The following is a 23,556-nucleotide window of genomic DNA, read 5'->3' as shown; positions in this document are numbered from 1 at the left end:
ATATATGTATTGAACATTACAAAAATAAAACTATGGTGTTTTGAAATTGGATCTTAACGACGAAATAACGAAGTCTTCCATTTTAAAACTCTTCATACTTATTTCTGACATTTTCTAAATATTGAAATAATTCACATATATTTGATATATTTATTAAACTATTTATTACTCCAAAGATTTAAAATTATTGACAAAGACCTTGCACCTTCAACCGATGAATAGCCGTTCCGTAACTTACTGACAGAAATCCAATAACCGATGACAGGGGGAAAAAAAAAATATTATCATCTTGTGTCAACCGATAAATATATATCCGATGACATCAATAGAATTTCTTCAAACTGTTTAGATAAATTTCGTTGCGATTGTTATCATTTTTTGTCTTCACTCTTATCATTTTTCCTCAATTTTTCTGAGAAATTTTTGTTTCATCCAAAATAGCTGTTTGTTTTTCAAAATCATGTTCATAATTCACTTCTGATTCGAAAAAAAAATGAATAACAGTTGAATGATTGCACTCCTCTGACGCAAAGTTCCAGTCGTGCTCTATATTCGCTTGACAAAAAATTATATTATCATCTTCATACACAGAATAAAAATATTGTTTTTGCAACACCTAGTTTGAAAGTTCAATTTCCGAGCGCTGTAAGTCGTGTCGGCAGCGCCAAATATATTCAGCTTTGCCTATACATTTTACTTAACCGCACTTGTGCGCTAAATAGTCTATACCTTTACAGTTTTAACTTCACTATACTCACGTAGTAATAAAATGTCGCGATCATAAATAAGAGTAGACTCGTGATTTTCTTCCGGTCTTCGGGGATATTTGGAAGAAAATCGAGAGAAGGTTGAAAGGCCTGGTAATTGATAATGGGGATACGTCCGTATGAATTTTTCGTGTATTCGTGCAAAAATAAAGGATCTTTTCGAAATATAGTGTAATATCCTGTCTACTATTAGCTGCGTGCACGAAAATACTAATACTATCAAACTATCAGTGTGAGACGTATATATGCATGATGGCAGCACCACCAAAAAAGCGGACCAGAACTTCTCGCGGATATTTATTTATTTATTTATATATTTATTAAAATTTTTAGGCCCTGAAGCCTTAGCTCCCTAAGGGCCTTACAATAAATACAAAATAATAAATATATATAGAGAGGCGCAAAAATAAATTTCATAATAATAATAATAATAATAATAATAATAATAATAATATTGCCAATAACAAATAATTGTAAAAATTACAAGGGCAATAATAAGTTACGTTGTCTCAAAGATATACGTATACACAATACACACTTATTTTTATAGTAGTATACGTAAGCGTACGTTGCCAATTTATTAGTTCATACCATTTCAATATATGAAATATAGTAATAACTATTCAGATAGTGTGTCAATTGTTAATATTTTTATGAAAATTAATTTTTGAATACATTGCCTACTATACACTAATACTAACTTACTGTCGCCCTTATTAAAAAAAACGATTTAAAACGATTAGAAAAAAACATACTTAGATACTTTGAATACTTTTGAATCGCCCTTCTTATGGGCATTTAACATTACAAATTGTTTCGAATCGTTTCTTGTAATCAGGGCGGGTTCACTAGTATGGAACGAGTTCTGCGGCCGGAGCTATGAGGCAGTTAAACTTAAAAATGACCTAAAAAAGGGTCAATTTGAAGAAAATCAAAGCGGAAGAAAATGGCGAGTCTACTCTTCTGAAGCGAGTGAAACGCCACGTCACGTTGCGACGACGAATCACTTCTTGTCACTCATGTGATATATATTGTTTACGATAGACAGCTTCATATCTTCATATCTTAAAAAAATTTGATTTAAAATAAAATTTTAGTTTTTTACTTCTCGAAAATTGAACTTTCATAGCAGGGTTCGCAAAAAATAATGTATCCTAAAGGTGGACTGAAAAGCGAACATGACAATCCTGATGACGCTATTCACTTTGAGGTTATGCCTACGGTTCGTAATAACCAGTCCTCATGTCAATGAATCGTAAGCCTTATTTTCATGTCGCGACAGCATAATCGTCAAATAATTCGCTCCTTAGTCCACATGTTCCATAAACTACTATTACTTTCTCGTCGATAATGAGCTAATCACAGGGATGATTTGGTTGTAAGTCTTACTACAATTTGTTTCGCAAATTCGAGTTGTTTCTATCGATCACAACCTACATTTAATTCACTTGCGAGACTATTGTGTCTGAACAATAGTGAGGACATATATTTAATAATGTGTTCTTTAAATTTTTAAATGATCGACTTAAATTTAATTATTATAAGACGATCAACATTCAGTTTGTCTTCTTTCGTTTAAAGTATATTAGTTGAAAATACTTATTAAATCATAGCTGCAAACTTAGAGTTGATTCGTGATACTTCACTGTGTCGAAATACTGTATTCAGCCTTAGGCACTTTTTCTGCTAAGGCATTTTCTACGACAGCCGAATCCATTGTTTGTTGTTTTTATAAATGAAAAATAAAATTTATCACTAAAAGACGGAATCTTTGCTTGTAATAACAGTCATTTTAAACAAAGTATCAATAATTATATGAATAATATATAAATTAAAGCTATTAATTAAATTAGCTGGAACAAGGCTTTCCTGGGAAATGCCGTCGTCATCATATCTCATTTAATATTTATTTTTTAATTACAGATAGCTTTAGAGAGACACGTTAACAACCATTTCAATCAGTTTGAGACGAATAGCAACAGCAGCAGACGAAGTTGTGAAAATGGCGGTAAATTAGTTCGTAGAAATGGAAAGAAATTGAGATACAGGAGGCAGCCGTGGTCAGGTAATTTATTTTCAAATTTAAGGTTTATTATTTAAATATTTTGCAAGTGTAAAAAAACAATCATTAAATGTGTTGATAAAAGCCCTGATTAAAGAAAATGATTTTCTCAATGATGAATGTATATCTATATAGTATTCAATTTAAATCCTAGTTGAGCCGAAAGAAATTTTTACATACAAAATTTGTGGGGTTTTTCGGTCCTGAGATTCGTTCTTTTGCCGACTTTTAAATTTGATCTGATTTAAAAATTGAATTTGAATTTTAATTCGACGAAGTTGGCCGGACACCGGAGTTCCCGAGACTTAATAATATATAAATACTTTATAAAAAAATTTTTAAAAATCAAATAATGATAAAAAAAAAATAGCAAATTTTTTCATGAATTGCCAACATGATGGCCACACATTTTTTAAATTAAAATTCCCTGACTTTTCCAGGTATTCCAGTCAAACAATTAAAAAATTCCCTGACTATGTGTAGTAATATTAAATCATTGGAAATAATTGTTTAATTTAAAATAAAATGGTATAAGTCAGTTTAATCAATAATTAATAATTGTCATTAAATGAAACTTTTTTTTTATTATTCGTTAATGTTCATTGTTTTTTTTTTTTTATTTATTAAATGAATAATTTTTTATTTTAAATCCATGTTTTTATATAACTTACTCTATAATAAAATATAAATAAATTTTTCATTTTCACTAGAATAAATTTCATAGAATATTAATAAAGTATTAATGAAGTACGCGAATAATAAATATAGAGAAACTTATTAATTCATTACTTATGTATACATTTAATGTTATTAGTTTTTTAACTCGTCAATATGCATGTTAATAGCTTGAAGATCCTAGCGATTGGTTTCTACTGACTTTTTTTTTCTAACAGCCTTGATAATTCTAACTGCTTCATTTTTTCGCTATTGGAATCAATTTCTACTAATTTTTTTTCAAGACGTTTTTACAACCGCATTCGCGCCACGTCACTTTTTGAACAGTTTTGACAGAAAACTAAATTTGTCGGATTTTTTCAGTCAAAAGAAAGAAAGTGAAAATTTTTCCAGCTTTGTGACGAAATTCCCCGACATTTCCCTGACTTTTTCAGTATATTTATAATTCCCTGACATTTCCAGGTTTTCCAAAAATGTGGCCACCATGTGCCAATTATAGATTTTTATTAGTTATAATTAAACCAAATGAATTTGGCTTGTAATTTTCAAAAGGGTTCTTCTATTCAAGATAATGTTAATTTTATTGCCCCCCAATTCTATTTCTACAGTAGAATGATTTTTTAAAAATATTACTTACAATAGCTTTGTTGTGTAATAATAAAAATATTATCAATTGATTATTATCATTATTGGGATTGATTTATTTATTTGTTTATTGTAGCGAGGTTATTTGATTACTTTGACACCGGAGTGATGGAGGGCCTTCAACATAGATTATTAGAATTAGCCAAGTCAAGAACTCAAGGTCAGCTGGCAAGCACACCTGGAAACTCAATGGCCCTAACTAGTCAAGTACGTTTTTAAATAATATTAATTACTGTCACTATAATTATTTAAGCCTTGTAATAAATAACTAACAATTTATAAAAATTAATTATTAAAGGTCTTAGCTAAGAGAGTCGAAACAGATGGAAAAACTAAAGTGTTGTTGCGTTGGTACCCCGAAGACATGTAAGTTTATAATTTAATAAAACGTTTTAAGGCATTCTTAGATAGTGCCCCACCCCCCACTTTTTAAAAAACCATAAAATCAAACTCGCGAATTCAAATTTAAATACTTTAATAGAAAAAATTTAAGAAAAAAAAATTAAAATTTTATTCTGAAGTTAGCCGACGTCTAATAATTTTTGAATTTTTTTAAAAACGATAAATTATAAAAAAAAAATATTCTAAAAAATTACACCTATGGCTTTTTTAATTTTCTACATCTGCATATTTTTAGTTTTTTTTTTTCCAATTGATTTGTTAGGAAAAAAATCCGAAAATTGCTAAGTGTCTGCTAACTTCAGAACAATGAAATTTTTTTGTGATTTTTGAGCTGCATTAAGTAAAAAAATGCTCGTATCGGGAATGAAAAAAATCATTAAAATTTTGTTTTTTGATAAATTTCTTAATTCTAAAGCGATAATTAATTAATTAATTAATTAATACAACGGTACCGATCCACCTCCGTTTTACTGGAGATTGTTTCCGCGCCTTTTTGGGCAAACACGCGGATTCTAAAGCGATAGGTGAATTTAAAAAAAATATATATGCCTTTTTAGTTCTCGAGTCATTGAAAATTTTTAAAAAAGTGGTACAGGGGGTGAGGGCTGTCTAAAAATGGCCTCAATAAAAAATGAAATGATAATAAAACAATAATTAAAAATAAATAATGTTATTTTTTAAGAACGCCAGACGAGTGGGTCCTTGAGTCTGAGGTAATAAGCAAAAAACACATAGACATACGTAAAGCAGCAACTACCTCTATAGACGAGGTAAGTTACGTTTTATATCCCGCCGTACAAGGAGGAGCGCCACCTGTAACACGAGTAAAACAGCGCCGAAAACCGGTTAAAAATTCGTGATAATCAAATAAATATATAAATCAATAAATATATACACTCATATATATACATATACATAAATATATATCTATATAAGAAGAAAAAAAATGTCTCACGCCTTACGCTAGAGCTAAGACACATCACGTATAGAGAAGCTAAAAAAATTAATTTATGACTGAGTGACAAATATTTTTTTTTAATTTCATTTATCACGATGACTCATAACTGCCAGATTAATTTGCATTTCACCAATAATGCGAATTAATAAAAACATATATATATTATATATATAAAACAAGACAAATAAATTAATAAAAAACTGCTGAGGAACATCAGTGGAACACACAGTGGAGTAAATGGAAGCAAACATCTATTTGGCTGATATTTAAAATAAAATCAATCAAGAATCAGCGACATCGATTCTTAAAATTATTATTTTAATCAAGAAGAAGAAGAAAAAGAAGAAGAAGAATAATGAAGATTTAAATTAACCTGATTATGTTTTAAATCTGATATTCTAAATGTTACATTAGCACTCTAAGGTCCTAACTTATATAATTACTATATAAATTTGGCCTGTAAATAATTATGTGAGATTGAGTGATAATTAATCAATGTAATAGTTGAAATAATTTGATAAATATGTAATTTAAATCGCCTTTAATCATTGATTAAAATTATATGTTTAATCTGTGATTTAATCCATAGCCGCAGGTAAGTCTAGAAGTGTAATATTTGGTCCGAATAAGTGCCTCGCTGTTGGATCGTAAAGGTCGTTAGTAAAACTGTCTGTTAAATAAAATACGTGGGCAGTATGAAGAAAAAAGAAATGGTTATTAAAAATAATATAAATAAAGAATGAATGAACAAAAGTGCTGCAGAATTTTGTTAAAATTATACCAATAATTAAATGTTAATAATTAGCATATAATTATAGTACACAAACAAAATAATCACTCTGGTGGCCTTATGTACCATTTGTTATTCAAAAAAAAAATAATACTAATACTAATAATAATAATGATCTTAGACACTTCTAGACTTACCTAATTTTTGTTATAAATTGAGAGGATTTATTTTAAAATTCACTCAGTTTTGACAAAAATTAATCACCTAGGGTTTTTTAATTTAATTAATTAAATTATGCAGATTACACAAGTCGTTAATATTTGACGAAAGAAAAAATATTTGGAAAAATTGAAACTAAGTTTGAGGCTGATTACCGCGAGGTTTTTTTTTATTTAAATTATTAATTTTATGAAGATTTCTACTCCATTAGTGTTCTCTGATATTTATTTTATTTTTATTTTTAAAAAAGTACAGCATAACAATGCAGGTATATGATTATAGTTGATATTTAAATAAAATTATTTTTTTATTTATTTTTAAGTTACACGGAAAAAAGGATTTCTTGGCGCGAGAAAAATTTTTCATTATCAAATGAAAACAAAAATTTTAGCAGGACTAGAAAAATTTCTGAGCACAAGAAATTTTTTCTCGCCTCAACAAAATTTATGTTTTAAATTCATAAAACAAACAGATTTGTAGAGCAAATAAAAATTTTCTTGGGACGTGTAAAAATTTTTTTTATCAAAAATTTTTTTTCTCGCCCCGAAAAAATTTTTCTTACCTCAATAAAATTTTAAGTTTCAATCAGCGGCTGAGTAGCATCGAACATGATCACTACTTGGCTAGGTGACCGTTTAGCTAGACGTCGGGTTCGAACATTTCTGATCGTTAGTCGCGGGATAAAGATCCAGGGATTGGTAAATTGGGAATTTTATCGATCACTGGAGCTTCAGCCAAACCGAAACTATACTGGCTAGGTTTTCTCTGGGATCTTTCTAGCCACTGCACTTCCATTGCACAAGGGACGTTGTAGGGCATCACCGTAATAGTGCAGTACAGTATAAGCACAAGTCGGGCCACAGCCACACAATGAAGGCAGAAGGAGAAGTAAAGCAGTTTGCGATATAAAAGCAAAAAGTGTAAAAAGCCAAAGAGGCTATACACTGCAACAATTAATAAATTTAAATTTTAGTTTTCAATTCATAATTCAAACAGATTCTTAGGGTACATAAAAATTTTCTTGATTTTTTGCTTCAAAAAAATTTTTTTCTCGCCTCAAGAAAAGTTTCGTTTTAAATTTATAAAATAAACAGTTTCTTTAGGGGTAACGGTAACCGATTTTCAATTCGATTTAATTTACGGACAAACACTAGAAACCTAAAATAGAGAGTCTTTAGGGTTTTTTAAAACCTTAACAGTGGACTAGAAATTTCGTATTTCCAAAAATTCTAATTCGTCTCCGAGAAAAATTGTTTTAAAATTCTCATTTACTCAACGAGTGCAACAAAAATAGTCCCGTTTATTTTTCTGAGTGTGAGAAAGAGGCCCGGTAGCGTATCCTTTAAGGAAAATAAAAATTTTATTCTGACAAGTAAAAATTTTTTGTTTCAAGAAATTTTTTTTCTCGCCTCAGAAAAATTTTTGTTTTCTATTTATAATGCAAATAGTTTCTTAATGTAAATAAAAATTTAGTTGGGCAACTAAAAATTTTTCGCGCCAAAAAATCCTTTTTTTGTGTATAAATTTTCATATGAAATTTAAGTATTAAAATTACATTTCACTGCCTAATTTGAAACTTGTGATAAACGTAGTTACCGATAACATTATTTGCTCAATAATAATATTATTTATTAATAATATATTATTTGATTTTCTATTGAGTTGTTCATTCATAGTAAGAAATTTATTTTTTTTTTTACAAAACAAACTGCGTTATGCTGTACGAATAAATTTAAAAAAAAATGAGCTGATAAATTAACCTTGTAAAAAAAGGTGATAAATATATACCAAGGCTGTGTTTAAATTTTTCCACGCCTCAAGCTGGGGTTAAAAACTAATGGACAAAGCATCAGTTAAATACTAATATTTCGTATTTAAATTTAAATCAAGTAACGATCGACGATTGATTATTGGCTGATTATCATTTTATTCAAGAACGTAACCTTTTTATAAAAATATATAAATATATATATATATATATATATATATTAGTAGTAGTAATTAAAGTAATTAATGAATTGAAATATTATTATTTTATTGTAAATTTAGTAAACAAAGTGCTTACGTTCTTGGACAGATTACGATAATTTACGATGGTGACAATGTACACATATGTAGTTCAGCTAAGAGTTATTTGTAAAATATAAGTCGATTAAGATTAAGAATTTACGAAAAAGATATAGAGTGAGTACAGAAAAGAAAGAAAACGAAAAAAAAAAGAAGTGAATGCATGAGAGTGAGAATTATTGTTTAATAAAAATAAAAAAACGTTAATGTCGACGTTGTTATTAGACAATATATATGTAGATACATATATATATGTGTGTGATGGATAAAACAGACATGTACACACCAGCTAAGGTACACTGCCAATACGTGTAATTTATAATTAAATAATTAATGAATTAATTGAGTAATTAATTAATGATAATAATTTGAAATAATTATAAACGATTAATTAATAAAATTTTGTCCGCGTTTATGGGCCCGAATTACGATTAATAAAACTGCGATAAAATGCTCGATTATTAATTTTAAGTACGCGATTAAATGCAGCCTCGGTCATTTTTTTATTTTTTATTTTAGATTTTAATATTAGATTTTTTTTAGTTTTTTTTTGTAAATAAGTTGTCGTACAAAGGCATGCGTGCAGCTAATTAACGCTTATTACGCATGTAGCGTAATCTTTCGACTCTTGTAGAGTCTGTTTTTTTTTTAATTTTATTTTAGTAATTTTTCTTCCATTTAAAAAAATAAAATTTAAAAATGAAAGGCTGCCACGCACAATTTAACCCGACGCCGAAATAATTTAAATATTATAGGGTAATTTTAGATAAATTATTATTACTGATTAGAAAGCCTCTATGTAACGTCACTGCCAAATTAATGCTGCCTAGTATTTCTTTTTTTTTATTAATGTTTTGTCGTTTTACATTTGGTTGGTTATTATTTTTTTTTTTTTTCAGTAACTAAGGTGGTTTGATCGTAATATTTGTATTGTTATTGATTGTTACATTAGTTTTTTTATTTGGTGATGAAATAAAAAATGGAGTTGTCATAATTTTTAGAAATTTTAAATATTTAACGGAAGTTATTGGAAAATAAATCTAATTCGAGAGATGATTTCAAATTAAAACCTTTAGAAAAATATATTTTAATGAATCGAGTCAAAATTTTTTTTGAAAATTTAAAAGTTACTGGTGTAAAAAAAATTCGTTACAAAATTTTTCAAGGGAACTTGAAATTGAACTACAAAATTGAGACAATTCTGAACTTTGAGTTAAAGATTTTTTGAATTTTTAAATAATTTGAAGTGTGAAAAAGTTTCAACTAGTGTTGACTTTTCATGAAAATTTCTAAAGTTTTAAATTTAAGATTTTGTGAGTTCATAATTAGGTCCAATCATTAATTTTTTGGACTATTTTTGAAAAAGTTAAAAAAAAACTGACCTTTCAAAAAAGTTCTGATAAAAGTCAGAAAATTTTCATAAACATTTTTTCAAATTTTTATTTTTTTTTGCCTCATCTGAAAACTTTGGGTGAGAGTCGAAAATGTTCATAATTTCAAATTGACTCCATCTTTTTTTCAAAGTTCTTAAAATCCAAAGAATTTTTAAATCAAATTTTTGCTCAAAAGAAAATTAAAAAAAAAAACGCGCAGGAAAAACCTTCACTAGTTAAAAATTTTTCAGTTCCAAAAATGTTCTACTTAAAGTTCAAAATTGTCTCAATTTTCAAAGTTTACAGTAGTAGACTTTTTTGAATCGAATTTTTGCGACACGGGTATTAAAAAAAAGTGTAATTGGTTTTTTGAAAATATTTCTAAAAATATTGAGTAATTTAAAAAAATGTATGAACTCTTTTTTGTAGAGCTTTAAATTCTCTACAAAAAAGTTGTCTTGTACTTTTTTCAAAAACTCAATAGCTATTGAGATATTTGGAGTTGAACATTAATCGAGTGTTCTGAACTCCATTTGACTGTCAAAAGATTTCAAAAATAATTTTTTACGTATAATTAATTCTTTTAATTCTTAATGACAATTTTTTAATTAACAATAAAATATTGAGACAACTATTTTAATAATTAAAAAACATTAATTAGTAAAATTACTTATAAAAATTAAATTGTATTAAAAATGTAAATATTAAATCTCATATGTTTTTTTTACTTAATTATGAATTTTTAATTTTAACATTAAGTTAAATATTTCATTGACTTTTTTTAAGATTTTGCCACCTTAGAATTAAAATTTTGTCAATAATATAAATTAGGATAACTATATATTGTATTATATTCAGAATCAAGTAATGCAATTAAAAAAAAATCAGTTAAAATGTCACCTCCCTACTTTATATTAATTGACAATTTAGTCATGTCAATTTTTAAAAAATAAATTATTTAATTTATTTTAACGCCTGCATTCGAACAAATCATTTTTTTACTTATAGTTTAAATAAAATAAAGAAATTTTTTGAATTATTTTATAACAAATTTAATTTCTAAGTTTTTTTTTTTTAATAAATTATCATTACTGCCAATTGCGTTTTTTTTTAACGCATAACTTTTTATTATTGAGATTTATACTGATAATTATAACGGTATTATAAAAGTAATATTTTATTGCGTGAGGGTTATTTTCTACTTAAAATTTTATCGTGATTTATTTATAATTATTTTTAAAAAAATTAAATTTTTATAAAATATTTTTTTTCATTAATGAGAAAGGGTTTAATTGTCATATTAATTGTCGTTAAATTCATAAATTATTTAGAAAAATTTTTAATTGTGTTAAGTGGCTTGATCACAAACTGATAAACGTCAGTTATTATTATTATTATTATTATTATTATTATTATTATTATTATTATTATTATTATTATTATTAGTAGAATTACTATAATTAATAATAAATTTAAATAATTAATAATAGTAATAATAATAATCAATCAAAATAAAATGAGTATTTCGTAATCCAGGATTAAAAATGGGACCAATTTCACGTAAAAATATTTCGAGTCTGAAAATAAAAATTTAATTGAAAAAAAACAAAAAAAAAACTATCACTAATGACATTCGTTATCAGTAATTGTGATCATGCTTGATCTCCATAATTAACAAAATTGTAATTAAAATAAAAAAAAATAAAATTTTTGATCAAAGATCTGATCATTGAATAAAAATAAAAAATAATAAAAGTAAAGAATAATTTAAAAAAAAAATAATTAACAGTAATTGAATTTTTTAATAATTATTTTATAGACTGATACATAAATAATTAAAAAATTATTTAGATAAATTAATTTGTTATAAAATTGTAGGATAAAAATAATTTTTTTTTTATTAATTAATAATGATAATTAAAACATCAAATTTTGAAATAATTAAACACTATTTTATTTTTATTTATTTTTAATTTCGAATATTTATTAAACGTAATATATATATTTGTATATTGTTCTGTAATATTTTATCTGAGTACAAAGTAACCGAGTGACAAAATAATCGTAATTCAAGCTGCCGTAAAATTCAAACAAAAAAAAATGTATGCTAATAAGGAATAATTCAAAAATATGTATGAGTGCGAATGTAGCAGACATCAGATAAATTTAAAATTATAAACAAATAGAGTAAATAATTTTAAAAAATGCACTTATTAATTTGAAAATTTTTCAAATGCGCATTTTTTATAAATATTATTTTTTAAATTATTTACTCTATTGAATTATAATTTTAAATTTGTCTGATGTCTGCTACATTCAAACTCATATATGTGAATATATGATAAACATAAACATGATTAAAAAAATAATTAAATAAAATGTCAAAACTCTAGCCTGTTAAACAAATTACAGTCTTATAATTTTTTAGCATATATATGTTGGTTTGGATATTAAATATATATGTGATAAAAAATTGTAAATTTGAATTTTCATTTTTTTTTGGTCGACACATATATATGTGTGCCCTTTATACAAGCTGATATATATTTTAATAACGAAGTTTGTATCAAAATTAATTGAACAGTTAATTACTGGTTTAGTTTTATCAGAACTTGAAATAATTAATGAGAAAATAATAGCTCGCTGTCTTATAGAAGTTCTATGAATTCTTGTACAAAAAATGAAGATCTGTCCGCAGACAAAAAAATTTATCTTGAGTCAAGAAAGTATTTTTTAAGAAAAACGTTTTCGGGAACCAAGTAAAGATTTTTTGAGCCAAGAGAATTTGTCTGATCAGGAGATTTTTATTCACTCGAGAAAATTTAAGTTTTCATAAAAATTTTCTTCAATCAGTCGATTTTTTTTCCTGTCCGGCTAAACCGGATGGCGATTCAATGAGTCACTGACAGACCATTTCTTTATTAATTTCCAAAATTAAACGTCATTTAAAATTACTATTTACATATATTTTATATACATTTAAGGTAATTTTGTCGCTCATTTATTTTGTTCTCCCGATAATTAATTACAGCATCAAACATACCGACGGTTTTAAAATAAATGCATTTTTATTTCAAATTAGACTGAATTTTTATTGATAATAAAAAATAGTATCAGTAAAATAAAAAAAAAGATGATACTGAAATTAGCTGACGTCTAATTTTTAGATTTTTACAAAACGATAAATTAAAAAAAAAAAATATTTAAAAAAATTGCACCTCTAGTTTTTTAAATTTTCTACACGTGCATATTTTTAATTATTTTTTTTTTTTTTAATTAAATTGTTGATAAAAAATCTTAAAATTGTTAATTGTCTGCTACATCAATCATAAAAAAATTAATTAATAATAAGATCAGTCTTTGATAATTATAATTATTCAAAAAATCTCTAATTTCGACAATTAATCGACGACCCTTTCTCTTAATTAAATAATTTTTTTTTACTATCAGTTAGTTGGAATATCATTAGATAATTTGTCGTAATTTTCTAATAATTAAATAATCGTTTATTGTAAAGTATAAAAAAACCTTTAAAGAAAATATATAAAAGTAAGATTATTTGTTTATAAGTTATAATTAATTAATTAGTAATTGTGCTGATGATTAAGCTCAAATTTTTAGTAATCCAAATTAATATTTAAAAAATAAAGTGGCCATCACTGCCGAATAAAAAATAGTACTCTCATCTTATATATGTATAATTATAATTATATCTATTACTTATTAATTATATCATTTGTTTAGTACAAGATGTTTGTATAATTATTATAATTATAATTATTATTATAATCTTTAGTGTGAACGAGTGTATGTATGTATGTACGTTGTAATAAATATTTTTTTTTAGCAATAAGGAAAAACTAATAATTGTGAAAAGTAATTTTAAAAGTGAAATTTTGCTAGATAATTTTTAATAAACTGTAAATATTTAATTAATTATATATCAAAGAAATTAAATAAAAATTAAACATTCTGGATATAAAATATTACTGCGAAATAATGATTAATAATTCAAATTGCGAGTATTCATATTTTTTCAGGATATATAAGAAAAAAATATATATATATAATATAACAAAATTTATAGATTTGACAGAAAATTCAAATTTTTTTAGTAATCATATCACTGACTTTATTTTAAATTTATAATGAAAGTGCACGTGTGTTAACCAAAAGTATTTGTTATATATATTTTTTTGTTAAATTAATTTTTTTTTTATTAACTTATAATTTAAAGTTTATTATTAATTTTTTATTTTAATCTTTGCCTCAATTTTTTTTATATAAATTTTTATATGAGAATAATTCAATTGACAATTAAATTCAAATGAATTTTTTTTAAATTACATTTTAAATTGATAACGAAAAAATAAAAATTTTTATTATATCAACTTTAATTATATTTAGAATTTGTACAAGTCATCAAAAATTTGGAATTAAGTTCTTGTGAAAGTATAGCTCTGTTCGGGTGTGGTGCATCCCTACAGAGAATTTCTCTACATTATAAAATCTCACAAAGTTTTTCCCTACACGAGTCAACTCTACAGACAAATTTTTACATCGCAACAACTCTACAAACGATTATTTTTACATCGATCCATCTCTACATGAGAACATCTCTCATATTGAAAATCTCTACAGCGATCGTTTTTCCTAGGCGCTAAGTTCAAACAGTAGAATTTTTGTTATGACATTTCATTAATAATAAAATATATTAATTGATCACCACTCATAATTTACTAAAAGGAAAAAAAATTACGGTTACGGTTTTCATAATTTTATGAGATTTTTTTCTTATACCGTTATAGAAGCTACATCCATAATTTATGGGAGCAGTTCGTATAATTATGGGAATGTCACCCTTAATATTAATACTATCGGAATCATTCCTATAATACACAGGGTTCAATCCTTTTTATTTAAATTTCATTTATTCTTTCTTTTATATACTTAACCTGTTTCATTAATGAAATGTCATAACAAAAATTTTACTGTTTAAACTTAGCGCCTAGTAGAAATGATCGCTGTAGAGATTTTCAATATGAGAGATGTTCTCATGTAGAGATGGATCGATGTGAAAATAATCGTTTGTAGAGTTGTTGTGATGTAAAAATTTGTCTTTAGAGTTGACTCGTGTAGGGAAAAACTTTGTGAGATTTTATAATGTAGAGAAATTCTCTGTAGGGATGCACCACACCCGCTCTGTTCCATAATGAAATGACAACTTTTTAAACTTGCGCACGGCATATTAGATACAAATAAGTGTTATAGATATTTTTTAACTATAACAAATTCGATCAAAAACTAAAACTTAATGATGAGTTGAGAATAAAATAAAATAAGATATGAGAAAAAATGGGATGTAAAGTAAAAGCCCTTATACCTTATACTTATATTTTATTTGGATTTAAAAGCTCAATAATTTAATTGATTACAATAAAATATAATTGATTAAAATTATAAAATTAGTCGAAAAAAATAAGTTTATAAATTTTCTATTTTTCTGAATCGAAATTGATGTATTTATTTAATAATTTTTTATCAGTTGAATTATTCTCCTATGCAAGTTACTACTTTTTGTTTCAATCAATTAAGTTTTTCTTCTTTTTTTTTTTTTTTTTTTTTTCACAGTAAGGTAAGAAACCCAGTTCCCAATCAGGGAACTAGTACCCGATCACTCATGTATTTACTAAATTTTACTAAATATAGATATACAAATACATGGAGTAATAGGGTACTAGATCCCTGATCAGGTACTAGGTCTTTTGCCCCAAGTTATATAAATTATCGATATTTTACAAGAATTAAAAAAAATAAGTGCGATTGATGAAAATAAATATATATAACAATTTTAAAAATAAAGTAGTTGCAAATAAATATAAAGGAAAATAAAAATAAATGGCTGAATATTTATCGAATAATCAAACTATTTTTCGAGAGTATATTCACAATTTAATGGGACTTTGTAAATATTTGCTATATATTAATAATAATAATAATAATAATAATAATAATAAAAATAATAATGACTGTGTGCAAAAATTACTGATAGATTTGTAGTTACAACTGGGTACCAGCTATATAATATAAAAATAAATGGTGGTGTTTGCATCTATTATAAATTCTATATAGTGTCCAAATAAATAATGAATAAAAAAAAAATATATATATATCGCGTTACTATTACCCAAAGACTTACAATTTTATACTTTCTTCTGGCTTTAAAAAGTTCTTCAATACCAAAAGGGCATTTTTTTATCGTCAATCATTTTGGGGCTAAAAATTCGAAATAAAAATTTGAAAAGCTAGTGGGCTTTTAACTTAAATTACGCCTTTTTAGCTTTCAATTTTTAGCTTTAAAATAAGATCCCAAAATGATTAGTAATAAAAAAAAATTTTAAGCCCTTTTGGCTTTAGAGAGTTTCATATAAAAATATAAGTCCTTTTGGAATTAATAACGCGATATACGTGAGTTTATGTGTGTGAAAGAAGATATTAAGATGTGAGAAGAACAAATAGTGTGCAAATCATTGGGTATTCGCGATCATGGGTCATAAATTGGACACGTGGTTACGATTCATAAATTTATAATTTTTTTTTGTTAGTTTTTTTAATTTCTTTTTTTTACCTAATTACTATTTTATTCTTTACGTAAATATCTCGATTATTTTTAGTATATATATTTTACGTAATTTAGTACCACTGAGAAGAAGCCTATATTGATGTAATTCAGTATCGCAATGTATATTAATATTGTATTGATATAAATTTATTGAAATACAGCCGACTTCGATTAAAATCATTTTTAAAAATATTTATTATGATTTAATATCTTTTTGTCTATAGTATTTTTTATTGTTGCTATTAATATCCGGTGTTATTTGTGAGAATATTATTTAACCACGTTCCTAAAATCCTAATCGCGAATTCTCTAGTAACTTTAAATTTAAAATTTATGAAAAGAATTATCTAGATACAACTTGTAAATATAATAAAATAAGTGTTGTAAAAATTGTAAAAAATTGTTGCGAACACCTATTTATATTATTGTTAAACAATTTTGTATATACGCGGAAAAATTAACAAATTTATCATAGATTTATGTAGATTGTTAGGAGTTTTCGTGGTTAAAAGCTTTAATAGGTTATGATTGGTGCCAGAGGGCGCTTTGTAAGCGCTCTGATTGGTCCGATTACCTTCCAATCACGGATTTTAATCATAGGGTTAATGGGAATCTTTTAACAATTATGTTAAATTTTAGCTTTAACTCTTTAGGAAGACAATTTTATATTTTCGATAGGTCTGTGGAAAATTTCCGTGGGTTAATTAATATCATAGTACAGATTTCACGTGAACAATTAGTGGTAAATATGCGGACGTGGAGTTTCGTATACTTTGGTCTGTAAAACTTTTGTGACTTTTGGGGTTAGAATTTTATTTTATTGGTTTTTTGACTGCCTATTGAATACTTGAAAAATTGATTAAAGCATTTCTATTTTTTATTGAGTTTCGTGTGAATTTAAGAACAGAAAAATTTTTTAATACTTGAGCTAGGGCTGCAGTTGATTTTTCAAATTTTACATGACTCAATCGCGAAGCGATAAAATGCGGGGATTTTACGGTTTCCGTGGTGCCGCCAAATGACCGTGAATTTTTGTAGAACTCGACGAAATAAGATTTTTTTAGAGAATAAAATTTTTCGATATCTTTTTTAGTTTTCGAGAAAAATGCGATTTTTTAAAAAAATTCATAGATTTTAATATCTTTTAATATAAAGTTAGATTTTGAAAAGTCGTCAGTGTGCATTTTTTTAAACTATTTTGTATTAATAATTAATTTATAAATTTAAAGATAAAAAAATTATCACTGATTGCGGACTTCGAAAGTATAAAATTGTCTTCTTCTAACGATTCAGATTAGATTATTCAAATCTTTCAAAGATTAATGATAAATTATTTGCCATCTACGAGAATCTATGATAGACTTGTAAATTTTTACACGAATTAGCTTTATACGATTTCATAATTTTATTTATTTCTTTTTTTTTTTGTTGACTGGTTAAAAAAAATAGTTTCTGCATGGTAGCAAATTAATTTATTATTTGTTTCCTCTTGTTAACATCAGTATTATTTTTTAATATCATTGGTCGAGAAGCTGAGGATCATTAGTTCTTGTGTGTCATTAAATTCAATAGATTTTGTAATTTTCATAAATAAGTTTCTTTATAAATATTTCACTGTATTTCTAGAGAATTACTTAAAAATTTTTCGGACTATCTCTCTCCTCACCATTTTCTTTTTCTAGTTCTTTCTATTCCATACCTCATTATTTCTGTCTTTCCTCATCTATTTTTTCCATACTTACTGCAATCACGGAGCGTGATAGTGGGTAAAATTGCAGACAGGTAGCAGTCTGGCCGCTAGAGGGAATGAACCTCAAGTAAAAGGACAATGCATTATATCAACTTGTGAAAAATAATTCATTTGCTCACTATGGGATTCGAACCCAAGCCTGGCCAGTACTTTTCTCTTTAGGAAATCTCATAGAATTCAATAGATTCTCATAAATTCTCATAGAGATTTTATAACAATGAATGAGTTCTATGAGAAGTGCTATAGTTAAGTATAGGGCCTTATACACACAGCTATAAGAATCTATCGGATTTCTTAAGCAGGGTTGAGTTCAAGGACAAAAGTGTATTCACTCAGCCACAAGCTAAATAATTAAATTATTACTTTTATTCACAAAATTAATTGAAATCTACTTTTTTATCAAATCTAAAATAATTTAATTTTTTAATTCAATATAAAGAAAATTTTGAATGTCCTATTTTACCCGCCAACTATGAATTTAAACAATGAGAAGTTAATTTGTTTAAATTGACATATTTTCAAATTTTTTCGATAATAAAAATTGAAACTCAGCTTCTTAATTTTTCTAAAATATTTTCTAGTTCTATCTTTATTTTAAATCGATTTATGTATTAGTTTTTTAAAATTATGAAATTCGTATAAAGCGAGATATGAAATAACTTTTTGTAAAAATAAAATTTTATTGAATCGTGTGATTGTAAAATCGTGTGAGCGCATAATAGAGTGTTTTTAAAATTTTTGAGAGCATTATAATTGTGTAGAATTGTATGAAAATACTTAAAAATTCAATGCGAAGTTATTTTTATAAAGTGATTTCAAACCGAATTTATGTATAATCAGCCACAATCTATAATAATATGTATTTATACATAGTAATGTTCACTTTAAATTTATAAAATACGCTGAGATGGAACGAGTACATCGTAGCACGGTTTGATTCGAAAGATTTTTTTTTTTTTCGAGTTTTTTTACTAAAATTTATTGCGTTCTTTCATATCGTGATGCTCTTTTTTCAAAATCTTAATTCGACTGAATTTAATTTCTTCTTTTCGTTTTTGAAAAATTATTCGCATTTCATTTTTGAAAAAATCATCTCTATCAAAAAAATCCATGTGGGATTGCATCGTAACCCATAGGAATCCATATAGAAAAGTATAGATTTATGTAAGAATCCATAGGAATTAATATAAACATGGATGGATTTATATGAGAATCCATGTAGGAAACCATGGGTATTGGATTTCCATATGGGAAATCTATATAGGAAACTGGGTACCTAAATTCCCATATAGAAACTTGGATGTATGGATTTCTTTATGGGGAATTCATATAAGAATCTCGGCTTCTACATAAGTATAAGTTCTATAGAATCTGGAGTATCTGAATTTCCATGTCTATCGTCTATTAATACGAGTAGATGAATCTATGCTGGATTCCTATAGGAAACCATATAGGAATCCATCCGAAAACGCCATGTAAAAAACCACATAGGAATCTAGGCTGGATTTCCATATGGATTTTTTTAATAAGGATATAAAATATTATTTTTGTAGTGAATTTTATTTTTTCTATTTCAATAATTACCTGCATCAAAACTTGAAATTTTAATACCTGGGGTAATTTTTAAACTGATAAATCACAAATGTCTGAAATTCATTTTTTAACTTCCCGCTAAGAAAATTGTAAATTTTCAAAAATTCGGGAAGTTATTGGTTTCGGTCCGATTTACGAAAATCGAATTTCCATCAGATGTCGACGTTTCGAGGTCCTAGGAAGCTATCCTGACTAATTTTACGATGATGTCCGAGTGTATGTATGTGTGTACGTACGTACGTACGTATGTATGTATGTAAATATTCATAACTCTTGAACGGATGAACCAATTTTGATCGTTGAGGTGTCATTCGACGCGGCTTGTTAATGTCTTGAAGCCGTAAAAATTTGAACTTAATCGGTAGGGTGCGTTCAGAGATATTTCAAAAATAAAATTTTTTCGAAAATGTTTTATTTGGATAACTTTTAATTTGCTCGATGGATTTATTCCAAAATCTAATCAGCTCTAAAACTCTATAAGCCGCGTCGAATGCCACCTCAACCATCAAAATCGGTTCATTCGTTCAAGAGAAACCGTTGACGAAAGAATTCAAAAAAAAATTTTTTTTTGGTTTTTTCGAAATTTCTCAAAAACGACTCGATAAATCGATTTCAAAATTTGATCAGCTTTAGAACTTGATAAAACACGTCGATTGCCGCCTCAACCATCAAAATCGGTTAATTCGTTCGCGAGATATCGTGGGAGAAAGAAATGCTAAAAAATGGTTTTTTACAAAACAATGGCATACAAAAGTATTTGCGAGCTCGAAGAGCTCGAAAATGTATTCACAATAATGTTTTCGAGCTCAACGAGCTCGAAAACAGCGGGAAGTTTTGGGGCTGGCCCGCAGGGTCATCTGACAGACCGATTTTTTTATCTCTCATTCACTCATCAAAAAAATCAGGTAATATGAATACTGTATTTTTTAAAATCAAATATAATTTATAATCAATTGGTTGTCATTAATTAATTAATTAATATTGAATACGGTGATTAATTAATTGAAACAAATTATCATAAATTGTAATGCATGGGATAAGTAGTCAATTTTTGTAATTGATTACCATCAAGTAAATATCTAAGAATAAATATAACCTTAAAAAATATATCTTATTTTCAATTAAAATTATTTATCAGTAGATGTACGTATTGTAATTCAATAAATAATTTGTAAATTAAACTTTAGAATAATTGAAAAGACTTACGAATATTAATTTCAGCATTTTTATAATTATAATTACTTTGAAATTTATTTTCGTTAATTACAGAAAAAATAAATTAATAATTATATTTTGTTTTTTTATTTTTGAAAAAAACATTTTTAACTTTTATTTATGAGATGAAGTTATTATTTGATACATATTTCAGTTTTAAAATTAATTAATCAATGGCGTTTTCGGTTTCTCGATCGGGACTTCTCGGAGCAGCCGAAAAATTTCGAAAGTGAACGAGATTTTCCGAACACTATGCTAGTGTGAAAGTGGCAGACATCGGACAAATTTAAAATTATAAATAAATAGAGTAAATAATTTAAAAAATAGTATTTATAAAAAATGCACTTATTAATTTCAAAATTTTTTAAATGCGCATTTTTTGAAAATTTCATTTTATTAATTATTTAGTCTATTTATTAATAATTGTAAATTCGTTTGATATCTGATACATTCACTCTCATAACACTATATATTTATGATCCTGAAGTTAGCAGACAATTAAACATTTTTGAATTTTATTTTCAACAATTTAATTGAAAAAAAAGAAAACTAAAAAAATGCTCATGTAGAAAATTAAAAAAACTATAGGTGCAATTTTTTTAAATATTTTTTTTTCCAATTTATCGTTTTTAAAAAAAATCAAAAATTATTAGACGTCTGCTAATTTCAGTATCTTATATATTTATATAATTTAAATTGTTTCCGTTTGTCATATTTATTAAAATCATGAATTGTTTAGTTAAATATATATGTTTTTTAGTAGATTAATTTTAAAAAAATAAATAAATAAATAATAGAAAATGACGACTTGATCATTTTGTGACAAATGATATACATTTTCGACCACTACATATTAATATATGGAAAAATAGCTTCATTCGTCAATAAATTTTCAGAGTAAAATAATTTTTAATTTTTGAATTGACAATTGGATTGAAGTTTGAGTGTCACAAGAAAAAAAGAACCGAATTTGAATTTTGAAATCCATGCATTCATTTTTTTTTAAATTTTTCATTGAATGTCTTCTTTATCGCAAATAGATTTCATTGAAATAAAATATCGGACCGTAATCGTATTTCTGTAGATTTTATATTAAATTTCCTGAAAAATTAAGTAGAAAGTTACTAAATATAAATTATTATTACGATTTTTCGAGGCTCACTAACCTCGAAATAAAATATTGACGCTGATAAAAGATTCTTAAAATATTTTACAATTTTTTTTTTAACGACAATTGCTTCGGAAATAATTGGCCATAAACCAGCTAAAATTTATTCATCGTATAGCATAATAAATTTATTCAACACAACACAATTAAGTAAATTTATTTCTTTATTCTTTTCCTTCCGCTTTTGAATTTCTATACAAATTTAAATTCATCAAAAAATATTTTTCAAATTAATAAATAAATCAATTTTTATTACATTTTAAAATTTTATTAATTATTCATTAAAAAAAAAATCACTCATTACGACTTATATAGTAATTTTCTCAAACATCTGAATTTTTTAATAAATAATTTTTTTTACTTCTTATCCTGAAGTAAGTAGACAATTAACAATTTTCGGATTTTTTTTTCAACAGATCAATTACAAAAAATAAAATAAAATAAAAAAATGCACTTGTAGAAAAATAAAAAATCTATAGGTGCAATTTTTTTTTTTATAATTTATCAGTTTGAAAAAAATCCTAAAACTATTAGACGTCAGCTAACTTCAGAATGTTCCTCAAGTCTGCAGACAATTCACAATCATCGGACTTTTTTTTTTCAACAATTTATTAAAAAAAAAAAAACTGAAATATGCACATGTAGAAAATTTTGAAAACTGCCGATGCAATTTTTTTTATCATTTTTGAAAAATCTAGAATTATTAGACACCTAATTTCAATTATCCAACTTTAGAATCATATTTTTTATGATTTTATGATCATGAAGTTAGCAGACGTCTATAAATTTTTGGATTTTTTAAATAACGATAAATTATGAAAAAAAAAAAAAAAAAACTAAAAAATGCACATGTAGAAAATTCCAAAATCAATAGGTGCAATTTTTTTAAATATTTTTTTTTTTATAATTTATCGTTATTGAAAAAATCCAAAAATTATTAGACGTCAGCTAACTTTAGAATCATTATTTTATGATCATGAAGTTAGCAGACGTCTAATAATTTTTTGATTTTTTTAATAACTATAAATTATGGGTGTGAATGTAACTGACAATTGTCAATTTTGAAAATTTTGAAATAAGTGTATAAAATGTAAATCGAATAAAATTTAAAAAATGCACATTTACAAAATTTGAAAATCAGTAAGTGCATTTTTTTTATTTTTCAATTTTTAATCATTTAATTCGTTTGTTTGTAATTTAAAATTTGTTTCATATCCGCTTCATTCACACTCATTATTTTTTTTACGTAACATCTCATCTCAGAAACAAACACTGAACTATTGCATTATTAAGTATTAATGAAAAAATCT

At 25.6% G+C, this 23,556-nt stretch overlaps 1 protein-coding gene across 1 annotated transcript in view; it reads left to right on the top strand.

Moving 5' to 3' along the window:
* The window catches only part of LOC130672492 (1-phosphatidylinositol 3-phosphate 5-kinase), a 101,690-nt gene extending 90,769 nt beyond the window's left edge, over positions 1–10,921 (top strand). Inside the window, exons 5-8 of the mRNA XM_057477104.1 lie at positions 2,691–2,832; positions 4,226–4,356; positions 4,448–4,515; positions 5,234–10,921. Coding sequence (XP_057333087.1) covers positions 2,691–2,832; positions 4,226–4,356; positions 4,448–4,515; positions 5,234–5,411 — 519 coding nt within the window. The 3' untranslated portion in view covers positions 5,412–10,921. The remainder of the gene's footprint in view (positions 1–2,690; positions 2,833–4,225; positions 4,357–4,447; positions 4,516–5,233) is intronic.
* Positions 10,922–23,556: the final 12,635 nt, after the last annotated feature.

This window comes from Microplitis mediator, chromosome 7 (assembly GCF_029852145.1).
Source record: "Microplitis mediator isolate UGA2020A chromosome 7, iyMicMedi2.1, whole genome shotgun sequence".
Taxonomy (NCBI): domain Eukaryota; kingdom Metazoa; phylum Arthropoda; class Insecta; order Hymenoptera; family Braconidae; genus Microplitis; species Microplitis mediator.
The sequence above is the reverse complement of the archived record's forward strand: the minus strand, read 5'-3'. Positions and strand labels throughout refer to the sequence as shown.